The sequence below is a fragment of the Symphalangus syndactylus genome, chromosome 20, assembly GCF_028878055.3.
Source record: "Symphalangus syndactylus isolate Jambi chromosome 20, NHGRI_mSymSyn1-v2.1_pri, whole genome shotgun sequence".
NCBI lineage: Eukaryota > Metazoa > Chordata > Mammalia > Primates > Hylobatidae > Symphalangus > Symphalangus syndactylus.
The window spans coordinates 16785302-16798540 of NC_072442.2; the positions used below are offsets into that span (position 1 = coordinate 16785302).

Genomic DNA, 13239 nt, shown 5'->3' on the forward strand with positions numbered 1-13239 from the left:
ATGACAGTCAAGATTGGAGCAGCTCTAATCCTAATAGACATGTTAAAAAATACAAATAATTAGTTAACTAAAAGAAATATGGTAGAAACATATCTACATTGTTTAGTAGCATCCCATTAAGTGAGGCGATACTCTTAGCCTGGTAGTTTCAGAACATTTAACATGACTGCAATCCAAGCAATCAAGACATTGACAGTCTTGTTTTTCTGAATGGAAGAATATGGTGTGAAAGTGGATCATACCAATTGGGTCATTCTTGTCATAACTAAATCAGAGTCAACAGGCCCGGGGTAGAAAGCGTTCACGATACATTGCTCTTGAAATGTAATTCTCTGTAAGTCCAGCTGCTGAGATGACTTGCTGCAACTAATTTTGCCCACCACCATCGCCCACCAACTGGAGTTTGCCAGCTCCCTAAAGCTTTACTAATACCAATGAACTTTCTCTCAGGACCATATGTAACACTCCCCTTTTTAGAAAACTCCCAACCTTCTCTTTGTTCTTTGGACATACTGAAGATCACCCAGTCTGCATGTATGCTCTATATATTTTTATTTTGACGTTGACAATGACATTCAGACATGTTGCAGGGACATGTGAGTGCACTGCCAACATGTTTAGAGATGAGAGTTCCTACCCATATTCTTTCTGTATCCCACATTTAGTCTAGAAAGAAGCTTAGTATAAATTCTACAAGCTGATGCACATTTTTACACACATTAACATCTCTGACATTGGGATAAGTCTTAAAATCAATAGCATCCTTTAATTGTAATTTCTTAGTGGTTGTGATATTGTTAAATATATATTTGGTCTTCATCTCTTTTTCTGGCATGCAACTCCTAAAATTCTTGTAATCTCCAAAGTGATAAATGACTCTGCATGCTAATGAATTGATTCCAAGGCTGGGTGGGGGGCTGCTAGATAGCCTCAGGATGGGGGCTGGCCACTGGAAAAAAATAAAATAAAATAATGATTAACCTCTAGGGAGGGAAGGGAGAGGGCTGAAAGTTGAGCTGATTACCAATGGTCAATGATTTAATCAATCATGATCACTAGTGAAGATGTCTAGGGGTCAGTTTTGTGGAACTAATCCCTCAACCTGTGGGATCTGACACTATCTCTAGGTAGACCCTTCTACCACCTTCACACAGAGCTAATACCAAATGTTTACAATGTCCTAAGAACTCCTCTAAATATTTCAAATACTAATTTAATCTTCAAAACACTCTCTACAGAAGACACTATTATTATCCCCATTTTATCATGAGAAAACCAAGACACCAAAAGGTTAAGGAATTTGCCTACTGTTATACAGTGGAAGAAAGAGGACTGAACTCAGGTAGTCCAGGCTCCAAATTAGCCTGTCTAAATGAAATACAAAGTAATCTCTGAAATTCACTTGCCCATTGGGAATCATTCCACATAACTGGTAGACTAAAAATTATACTGTCAAATCTGATTTTTTATGTTTTTGAGTCATGGATCTCTTCTAAAAAGAGAAGAATAGTATAAAATATAAATTTCCATTTTAAGAGTCAACAACCTAAAATAAGTCAGTGAGAAAAAAAACTTCATACAACACCTAGGTGGATTTCCTTATAACTTCATCTGTCAAGGCTAATAATAAAGCACAAGACAGAAAAAGCTGAGACCCATATCACTTAAATCTAAGCACTAGGTCCTTGTATTTTAGCTAAAGTGCTTCTCTGTGTGTGTGTGTGTGTGTGTGTGTGTGTGTATACACATAAAAACAACACAAAGCATTGTTATTGAAGGTCTGAATTAACCTATTCTAATATAAATACTTAGATAGCAAGGTTCTGCACGCAATCATCAGACACACTACTCAGATATTACAGCAGGCAAATAAATCAAATAGTTGAATCAAATACCAATAGCTCATTTATAATGTTGGTTTTATACCAACTAGAGGTATCTAATAATTCAAATAGCCATATACATGAGCTTCACATTTCTTTGATCTTTTCTCCTCTAAAGATCTTATTAAAAACACCACCAACTCGGGCATTAACTACCATAGTCTTATGATGTCTTTATTATAGTAACTTCCTCTTCCCATAATTGAAAATTTAAGCATTCCACTCTTCCTATCACAATTTCTTCTTATGAGTACATTCCATCTAGTATCCTGACACCAGCAATTTTTTAATTCCACAGGACCTACACCAATGACCTGCCTGCAGATCACCAAATTTAATGATCACTTCTCAGTGATCAAAGGTCAACTCACTAGACCTTTCAGGGTATTTGACATAGTTGAGTTCTCCTTCCTTCTTGAAACATTGTCCTCAGTTGGCTTCCAGGACACTATTCTCTTTTATTAATCCTCGTTTCTTTCAGGCCATTTCTTAGTGGTCTGTTTTGAGTCCTGTTCATCTCTCCAAACTCTAAACACTGGATTACAGGACTCATTCTTCCAACCTGTTTTCTATCTAAACTTACTACTAGATGATCTCATCCTCACCTGTAAGCCAACAACAAATCCTTTACTCCTCAACAACAGATTTATATATCAAAAATCACATTTGACAACTCCACTTGAGTGTCTAATAGGATTCTCAAGTGTAATTACAACTTTCTTGATATCCAACCCCCTAACCTGCTTCTCCATTACTCTTAGCCATCTCAGTTAGTGGTAACTCCATTTATTTACTGAATCAGGCTAAATACTAATCATCTTCCCTCTACTCATTCTGTCACATAGTGCATAATCAATACAAGAAAAAATTCTAGGCCAACTCTACCTTTGAAATAAATGCAGAATCTGAAAACTTCTCATTACCTCACTGCTACACCATGTTCTAAATGATTGATTAAATCATTGACCATTGGTAATCATGACCCTCACGCCTGGATTATTCAGATACCTCAGTTGGACTCAGTTCAGCCTGCTTCCCACATAAGATCCAAAGTGATCATGTGTGTAAAAAAAAAAACAAAAAAAAAAACTCATATTTTGTTACTCCTCTATTCAAAACCTTCCAGTGGTTTCTATCTCACTGAGGGTAAAAGTCAAAGGACTCACGCTGCCTTATAGGGCAATATATAATCATTTCCTACCACTCCCCTGTTCACACCACTCCAACTAAATTGGCCTTTTTATTGTTCCTTGGACATACAAGGACACCCCCACCTCAAGGCCTTTGCTATATTCTCTTGATGAAAAGTGGTCCTCCAGATATCTTCACGGTTTTTTCTCACTTGCTATAAATTCTTTACTCAAATCTTACTTATCTGATAGACCTAACCATTCTATATAAAATAACAAGATTCAGATTTTCTCTATTACCACCTTCTTCCTTTATTCTACTTTATTTTCCCCTATAGCACTAATTATCAGCTAATACATGTGCCTGCTATTGTGCTTAAATTTTTAGAGTACTGGGTAGCCAACCACACTTAGTTTCCATCTACAAAAATGAGAATGTCTGCATAAACCTTATTAAAATGAAAAAAGACACTTCCTGAAAAAGAAAAAAGAGTATTAATGTTTTGGACATCTGTGTCAAAAATCCAGAGTCAGGTTTGCTAGATTATCTTTTTTTCTTATAAGCAAATTTTTATTATGGGGAAAAAAACAAATCATAGCTCAGTTCGTCCTGAAGTAGTAAATTACTATCACAGCAACTTCCAGTCAATATGTCAGAACCAAAAACACAGGAAGCACATCCTTTTGCACCTGACACTTGGAAATGCTGGATAAAACGTAACACCATAACCACCACCAAAAACTGCATGCTAGGCTCAAAAGCAAGAAAGAGATATCACCAGGTGCTATCAACACAGGAGATATTCAAAACCAGTGTTAAGAAACTAATGATAGACAGTCCAAAGATATATCAGAACCAGATACATGCAAATGGCTGAAATACGGACAATCAATGTCTATACAGTCATGAAGGCAGAGCTAACTCCCCAAATAAAACAAAGAACAATGGAGGACTGTCATACTGCTGAAATGGAATTGTGTCAAAAAGCCACCCATAAGAAACTGGGCACCACTGAGTGCTGCATGAAAGAATCAGAACTTCTAAAGGGATTTTTACTCTACAATCACTAAGGACTTTTCACATACTAGCAGACCTCTGAAAAGAAAAGTAAAATAATTCTCTCTGTTAAAGATATACTTTTTCCATTGTTGAATTGTTTCTATTGTTTAAATTTTCTATAAAGATACAATGAAAATATATTATTTTTGAAAACAGAAAAAATGACTTTCCCCACCCTCTGGTAGAGTCAGGGTCTTGCTACATTGTCCAGGCTGGTCTTGAACTCCTGGGCTCAAGAGATCTTCTCACCTGGGTCACCCAAAGTACTTGGATTACAGGTGTGAGCCACCTTGCCTGGCCCAAAGATGGCAATTTTTTAACATAAATATTTCACTATGCAAATCAACTAGGTGAAATAAATGACAAAATAGGCCTTGATGAAACAGGTCACGGATGGCTCAAGGCTAATGATTGAATGATATCCGTGATGAAAAGCAAGGACACTACAACATGAGCACCGTTTCAGGTTCCTGCAAGAGTGTGTGTGTGTGTGTGTGTGTGTGTTGCTGTGTTAGTGTGAGTATATAGAATTGTGTTTCATTATACTCTAAGTATGAATAGTCGCCTTTACAGTAGAATTGAAAATTTTCAGATTCACAAATATAACAGTAATGAGAGTCATGGAATAGCACATAAATGGAAACATCAATAAATATAAAAATGCCAACAGTAATCTGCACATAAACATCTGTTTGTCATACTTAAAACTTATTACACAACTAAGAGTTAATACTTTGTCAATGAAAAGGCATAAAATGTAAATCTTTAAATATACCTCTGAGAAACACTTCCTGAGTGTATCTGGGACTTTACCATCCACCACATGGAGCATTCTTTCCATTTCTTCCCGTATAACATAGTTCCCAGATTCACTTGAAAAAAGACTAAAAATGTCTAAGAAAAAGAAAGATAGAATAAATTAATCTTAACAAAGATCAAATATACGTTGGAAGTAGGGAGAAAAGACAAAGCTACAATAACTGAGTGATTACTAGGGCCAAGCACTTTATAAATATAGTTTATTCTTTAAAATAATCCAGCAACAAAAATTTAAAACAGCAGTGTAGTATCTTTTCAAACATGCCAAATTTGCAAAAATCTTTAGGTATAACAATACAAAGTGTTAGCAAAGACTAGGAGAAACAGGACCTCTTATACACTGTTAATAGGAGCACAAATTATTGCAACCACTTTCACGAGTAATTTGGCAAAATCTAGTAAAGGTCAAGAGACATTCCAGAAACTCCACTTCCATCTTTGAAAAACTCTGATACCTGCGTACAAAATACAAGATGTTCACTGAAATACTGTTTGTAAGAGCAAAACTTAGAAAAAAAAAGATAAATGTCTATCAACAAGAGAACAGGTAAAATGAGATACACACAATGAAATACTACATAGAAGTTAAAATACGTGTTTCAAGATGGATAAATATCAAAAGATATAATATTCAGAGGAAAAGCAAATGACAAAATCATCTGTATAGTACAGTAGTACTCCCTTATCCATGGTTTTGCTTTCCAAGGTTTCAGTTACCTGTGGTTAACAGAGGTCCAAAAATATTAAATGGAAATTTCCAGAAATGAACAATTCATAAACTTTAAATTGCACACTGTTCTGAGTAATGTGATAAAATCTCTTGCCTCCCTCTTTATCCCACTTGGGACCTGAATGATCCTGTTGTCCAGTGTATCCACATGCTACTCGCCTGTTAGTCACTTAGTGGCCATTTTGGTTATCAGACTTACAGATCACAAGAAGAGTGAGTACAGTAAGATATTTTAACACAGAGAGTGACCACATCCACATAACTTTTATTATAGTATATTGTTATAATAGTACTATTTTATTGTTGTTGCTAATATCTTACTGTGCCTAATTTTTAAATTAATCTTTATCATAGATACATATGTATAGGAAGAAACGGTATATATAAGGTTTGGAACTATCTATGGTTTCAGACATCCACTGGGAGGGTCTTGGAACAGATCTGTGCAGATAAGGGGGAACTAATGTGTACCATTTATTTAAAACTTTAAACCTGCAAAGTAGTTGACAATGTGTAAGGACACATAAACATGTTATAAATGTATAAAAACCAGCATGAGAAAAAAATCACCAAATTCATGAAAGTGGTAACCTCTGTAGAGGGAAGAACAGAATGGGATCATGAAGGGATACAAAGAAAACCTCACCTTAGTTTTAATATTTTTAAAAAATCAAATCAGGGACATATGATACAATGTTAAGAAATAGTAAAGCTAGGTGGAGGTATGTATTAGATGTATGTTTGAAATATTGTTGTTATAGGCTGAACTTTATCCCCCTAAAGATATACTGAAGTCCTAACCTTGAAGTACCTGTGTATGTGAAATTATCTGGAAACAAGAGTCTTTGTAGATATAATCAAGTTAAGATGAGGTCATTAGGGTAGGACCCAATATAATATGACTGGTGCCCTTATAAGAAGAAAAGCACAAACAGAAAAATAAAGCCATGTGATAAGAGAGGCAGGGATTAGAATGATATAGCTGCAGGCCAAGGAACCCCAAGGATTGTCAGTCATCCTAGAAGCAAGAGAGAAGAAAGAATTTTCCCCTACAGGTTTCAGAGAAAGCATGGCCCTGCTGACACTTTGATTTTGGACAGAATTCTAGCCTTCAGAACTGTGAGACAGTAAATATCCGTTGTTTTAAGCTACCCAGTTTGTGGTGCTTTGTTATGGCAGCCCTAGAAAACTAATACAATCACATTTTAAAAAATGAAGAAACTTTAAAAATATATGTTTGTGACTTAAAAAATTGTTACCAGTTGTACCTCAGTATCCATAGAGGATTAGTTACAGAACCCCCAAGGACACCAAAATCTGCAGGTGCTCAAGCCTCATATAAAATGGCATGGTATTTTGTACATGAAAACTAAAAAGAAAATCCTAAGCACCCCAACCAACTGAACAGACTCCCTCCCTTGCCCAAGGGGACCCCAGAAAATCCTTAAAAATAGATACTGGTCATGAGGGGATGGGCGGTCAGACACATCGCATTATATCCAATCCCTTTTGCAGTTTAGATGCAACAACTAACTAGCATTAAAAATAAAGATCAGAAGACTGACAGACTCTTTGTGGCAGAAAGATACCAAATTGTAAACAAAACTTAAGGCTATGCCAGGCAAGGCATTAAGTCATGTACCCCTACACTTAAAGAACTGCCAGGTGTGGTGGCTCATATTGGTAATCCCAGCACTTTGGGATGCCAAGACGAGAGAATCACTTGAGGCCAGGAGTTTGAGACCAGCCTGGGCAACATAGCGAGACCCCTATCTCTACAAAAAATTTAAAAATTAGTTGGGCATTGTGGCACGTGCCTCTAGTTCCAGCTACTCAGAAGGCTGAAACAGGAGGATCACTTGAGCCCAGGGGTTCAAGGCTGCAGTGAGCTATCTTGCCACTGTACTGCAGACAGGGAGACAGGATGAAACCCTGTCTCAATCAATCAATCAATAAACTACGTTCTAACTGCTACAATGTTTTTCTTTTTCTTTCTTTTTTTTCTTTTTGAGACAGAGTCTTGCCCTGTCGCCCAGGTTGGAGTGCAGTTGCGCAATCTCGGCTCACTGCAACCTCCACCTCCTGGGTTCAAGCAATTCTCCTGTCTCAGCCTCCCTAGTAGCTGGGATTACAGTCACACGCTACCACGCCCAGCTAATTTTTGTATTTTTAGTAGAGACGGGGTTTCACCATATTAGTCAGGCTGGTCTCAAACTCCTGACCTCAGGTGATCCACCTGCCTCAGCCTCCCAAAGTGCTGGGATTACAGGTGTGAGCCATCACAACCCACCTCAAAATATCATGGCATTAGCCACCGTGCCTGGCCATTTTTCTTTTTCTCTGGCCTTGAGATAAGCAATATTGAAACAGTTGCAGCTCATTCATCACCAAATGCTAACCTACTGACTCCTGTTCCACAAGCCATAACTACAGCTTTGACTGGACATGAGAGCTATTTCAGTAACTATCAACAAGTTAGTGGTCTCCTGATAAGAAGACCACTGACCATGGACTGGTTCTGACTGGTTTACAGAAGCTGCTCACTTGACTGCCTTGGTGTCCCTGTTTCACCTTTTGACTTATAGGGCCTAACTGTAATGCATTTAAATATGAAGTCTCCACCCCAAAGTAAACATGGGACACATATAACATGTATGTGTGTTCAGTACGCATGTGTCAGGAACCACTTCATGAATATTCATGGCCCCTCCGATAAGCTGTTGAATATGTACAACTGGCCAACCTCTTCAGCATAATTCTCTGTTCTATTCTCCCTTGCATAGTACCTGTTTGGGGTATCTGCTGGAGGCTATGTTTCTCAGCCTGTCAAAATGGCCACCTTGCAGGCTGTAACACTTTATAAGAAATAAAGTCTCTTTTCCAAATTTATAGATATCATAATTTTTTTCAGTTGACACATATAACCTATCCACATCCTCCCATATATTTTAAATCATCATTAGGTTATTTATAATACCTAAAACAATGTGAATACTATGTAAATAGTTGTTATAGTGTATTGTTTTTTATTTGTATTGTTTTTATTGCTGTACTGTTACCTTAAGCTCCTGGCCTCAAAAAGATCCCCCTGCCTCAGCCTCCCAAATAACTAGGATTACAGGCATGCACTACCATACCTGTCCCGTATTTTTAATTATTGCTGCCTGGGGCCAATTTATATTTCTGCTGGTGAAGAAACGCTAATTTGGAAAAATCAAGATCACAATTATATTCCAATACATAAAACTGGGTTTATGGATACATTCATTATCTTGATTATGGTAATGGTTTACTGGGCATATACATGTGTCAAAACATATACAAATGTATAACTAAGTATGCTGGCTCATGTTTGTAATCCTAGCACTTTGGAAGACAGAGGCAGAAGGATCAGTTGAGGCCAGGAGTTTGAGTCCAGCCTGGGCAACCTAGCAAGACCCTATCTCTACAAAAATAAAATAAAGAAAATAAATCAGCTAGGCATGGTGGCATGCACCTATAGTCCTAGCTACTTGGGAGGCTGAGGTAGGTGGATCACTTGAGCCCAGGAGTTAAGGGCTGCAGTGAGCTATATGCCACTGTGCCACTATATTCTAGCCTGGGCTACAGAGTGAGGCTATCTCCTCTGTCCCCTATCCCCTCCAAAAACAAAAACAAAAACAAAACCACGTATCAAAATATATACTTCATATATGTGCATATTATTGTATGACAATTATACCTCAATAAAACTTTTCTTAAAAATGATCTCTTTGTCCATTTTGTGCTGCTATAATAAAATACCACAGATCTAGCAACTTATTATAATGAACAGATTTATTTCTTACAATTCGGGAGACTAAGAAGTCCAAGGTCAAGGCACCTGCATCTGGCAAGTACCTTCCTGCTCTTCCATCATCCCATAGCGGAAAGCAGAAGAGCAAGAGAACACACGCAAGAGGGAGAGGGAAGGAGGCTGAATTCTTCCTTTGTAAGGATGCCACTCCTGTGATAAGAAGCTTACTCCTGAGATAACAGCATTCATTCATTCATGGGTGTGGACCCCTCATGATCTAATCATCTCTTAAAGGTCCCACCTCTCAACACTGTTGCACTGGGAATTAAGTTTCCACACATGAACTCTGGGTAATGTGTTCAAACCATAGCAAGAATTAAAAATAATGGTCTAGATTCAAGAATAGGAGGGGATTCTGAGAAATTTAGAAGCAGTCCCAGGGCAGTATCTTAGTCTGCTGAGGCTGCTGTAACAAAATACCATAAACTGGGTGCTTATAAATAACAAATTTATTTCTCACAGTTATAGAGGCTGGGAAGTACACCATCAATTTGGTGTCTGGTGAAGGACCACTTCCTAGTTCATAGACAGCCACCTTCTCATTGTATCCTCACACAGGGGAAAATATTAAGGGTCTCTCTGGGGTCTCTTTTATTAGGGCACTTAATCCCACTCATAAGATACTTACGATTAACCCTCATGACCTAATCACCTCCCAAAGTCCCCATCCCCTAATACCATCACCTTGGTGGTTAGGATTTCAATATATGAATTTTGAGGGAGACATAAACATTCAGACCATAGTAGCCAGATTAGAAAAGGAAGAAGGAAGAGAGAAAGACCCAGCATATGGTGGTCAAGAATAAAAGCGTACGAATTTTGGGAACAAAATGTTACATTCTGTGTAATATAAACAGCTTCCATATTTCCCCTGGGAAATCTTCAATAAAATATGCAATGTTTACGAATGTTTTTGGTAAGGCAGCTCTGTCTTTGGGGAGCTCAAAGAAAAGAATGAGGGGACAGAAGACCTTATAAATAATTAAATGAATGAATTTTTTAAAAGTAAATAAATCTATATCCTACGAAATACAGACAGACACTAAGCAACTAAGATTATCTTCCCTTTACATTTAGCAGGGGAAATGGTGTCCTCTCATTATAGCATTTCCCTGATCAGCAGGATTTAAAGGTAATGAATGAGGTGCCACTCTTTTCTCTGCTTAGATAATTCACCTAATAAAATTAATTTCTGAAGTTAAAAGTAAAACATTAAAAAAATTAAACCTTTTACAAATAATGTATATAAAATGTTATCAAGTAAGTAAACTTTGGTTTTGTTTGTGAAACAAAGAATAGATTACTATGTCTATGTCATCAGAATTTAAAAAAATAAGTTATATTGAGACATAATTCACATCCCATAAAATTCACCCTTTTAAACATTTCAGTGATTTTTAAAGTATATTTATAAGGTTGTGCAACTGTCACTCCTATGTAATTCCAGAACATTTTTGCCAACCCAAAAGGAAACCCTGTATCCATTAGCAGTTGTTCTCCATTTCCCTGTCACCTGATACCTCTGGCAACCACTAATCTACCATTTTCTGCCACTGTAGATTTGCCTAATCTTGAAATTTCATATAAATGGAATCACAATATATGGCCTATTGGGACTGACATCTATCACTAAGCAAAATGTTTCCAGTTCATCCATACTGTACCATGAATCAGTACTTTATTCCTTTTTATACCAGAGTAATTTTCCAGCATATGGATATATCATGTTTTGTTTATTCACTTACCAGCTGGTGGACATTAGGGTTGTTTCCATTTTCTATTATGAATAATGATGCTATGACTATTTCTGTACAAGTTTTTGTGTGTGTGTGTGTGGTAAACATATGTATTAAATTTTCTTGGGTACATACTTAGGAGTGGAATTGCTGGGACACACAGTAACAATGTTTAACAATTTGGAGCCACCAGGCTGGTTTCCAAACCTGCTGCACTATTTTATACTCCCATCAGCAATGTATGATGCGGGTTACAATTTTTCCACATCTTCCTCAACACTTGTTATTATCAGGCTTTTTACTTTTAGCCACTCTAGTAGGTGTGAAGTAGTATCTCACTGTAGTTTTAATTTGTATTTCTCTAATGACTAATTATGTTGCACATTTTTTCAGGTGTTTATTTACCACTTGTATATCTTCTTTGGGAAAATGTCAATTCAAATCCTCTACCTGTCATCAGAATTTTGAGATAAATTATTCTGTACATAGATGTGGTATTATTTTTGAGATAATAAAAGTACTTACATTTTGCTTTCTCTTCATCTTTGCCTCTTGTAAGGAGGACAAGTCCAACTATTAAATTATTGAAGTGCAGCCCTTTGGATGTTCCACCAAAAGAACAGTAAATCACCTGGAAGAAGATGATAAAGCCAACCTTAGGAGGCATTTCAGTTGTTGAGGAATCTGAGGCAGCTATCACCTTTAACAAATTTTATCTCCACCTCCAGAAAAGGCCCTGGTAAATTTTAGTGAAATGATGTTAAGTTTCTCCCCCTTCTTCCTCTTTTGGACCTTATTATTGCACTCAGCCAAGAATAGACTGTGTCTACTGTAAAATAGGTACAGATGGTCCCCAACTTGATTTTTCAACTTTACAATGGTGTGAAAGTGATACACATTCAGTAGAAACCATACAGTATTCAATAAATTACATGAGATATTTAACACTTTATTATAAAATCTGATTTGCATTAGATGATTTTGCCCAACTGAAGGCTAATGTAAGTGTTCTGAGCACATACATATACATATTTATTTTATTTATTTATTTATTTGAGATGGAGTTTTGCTCCTGTCGCCCAGGCTGGAGTGCAATGGCGTCATCTTGGCTCACTGCAACCTCCACCTCTCAGTTCAAGCAATTCTCCTGCCTCACTCTCCCAAGTAGCTGGGATTACAGGCATGTGCCACCATGCCAGGCTAATTTTGTATTTTTAGTAGAGATGGCATTTCACCATGTCGGCCAGGCTGGTCTCGAACTCCTGGCCTCAAATGATCTGCCCACCTCGGCCTCCCAAAGTGCTGGGATTATAGGCATGAGCCACCGCACCCGGCCTGAGCACATTTAAAACAGTCTAGGCTAAGCTCTGATGTTTGGTAGGTTAGGTGTATGAAATGCCTTTTCAACATACAATATTCCCAACTTACAATGGGTTTATCGGGCTGTAATCCCAGGGTAAGTAGAGGAGTATCTGCATATTACAGACTCACACAACTGAATTATTTATTCTTTCTCTTGGGAGTCCTTATCAAGGTCCAGGAGTACAAAGGTCCTCCAATAGCCACAATAATGTGATAAGAATTTTGTGCAATTATACAACTTCCTTCAAACCTGGGAAAACTTATGCACATTACTTTGATTGGAAAAAAAGATACTCTCTAACTGAATGTTCAGAAATTCAAAGAGACTCCAAAAAATATTTTTTAACACTCTCAGAAATAAGTATTATAGTAATCAGAAATAAAGAAGAAAAACTATGCATAGGAAAGGGACAACAGAAATCACAGTAACTTCATTAATTCAACAGTTCTTTGTTGAGTGCCTACTATCTGCCAGGCAAAATTTTTGTCAATAAAAATGCATGATTAAACAATAATTCGAGAAGTTAAATAGTCAATATGAAAACTGAAAATATATATTATTCACCAAATTATATTTATAAATATATTTAACAACACCTGACAACTGATGTCAAAAACTATCTATCTCTAGTGCCAGTGATAACTCAACCCAGCAAAAACTAGCCAAAGGAAATAGCTACAGAA

General features: G+C 37.0%; 1 protein-coding gene across 8 annotated transcripts in view; it reads right to left on the reverse strand.

Annotated features, from left to right (window-relative positions):
- USP32 (ubiquitin specific peptidase 32) overlaps positions 1-13239 on the reverse strand; it is a 244540-nt gene that overhangs the window by 114457 nt on the left and 116844 nt on the right. For 6 of the 8 annotated variants that reach the window (XM_055257787.2, XM_063628464.1, XM_063628463.1 and 3 more), the window contains exons 3-4: positions 11719-11824; positions 4849-4967 (exon numbers count right to left, since the gene is read on the reverse strand). The exons of the other annotated variants lie outside the window; for them this stretch is intronic. In XM_055257787.2, the coding sequence (XP_055113762.1) occupies positions 4849-4967; positions 11719-11824 (225 nt within the window). The remainder of the gene's footprint in view (positions 1-4848; positions 4968-11718; positions 11825-13239) is intronic. 8 annotated transcript variants of the gene reach the window in all.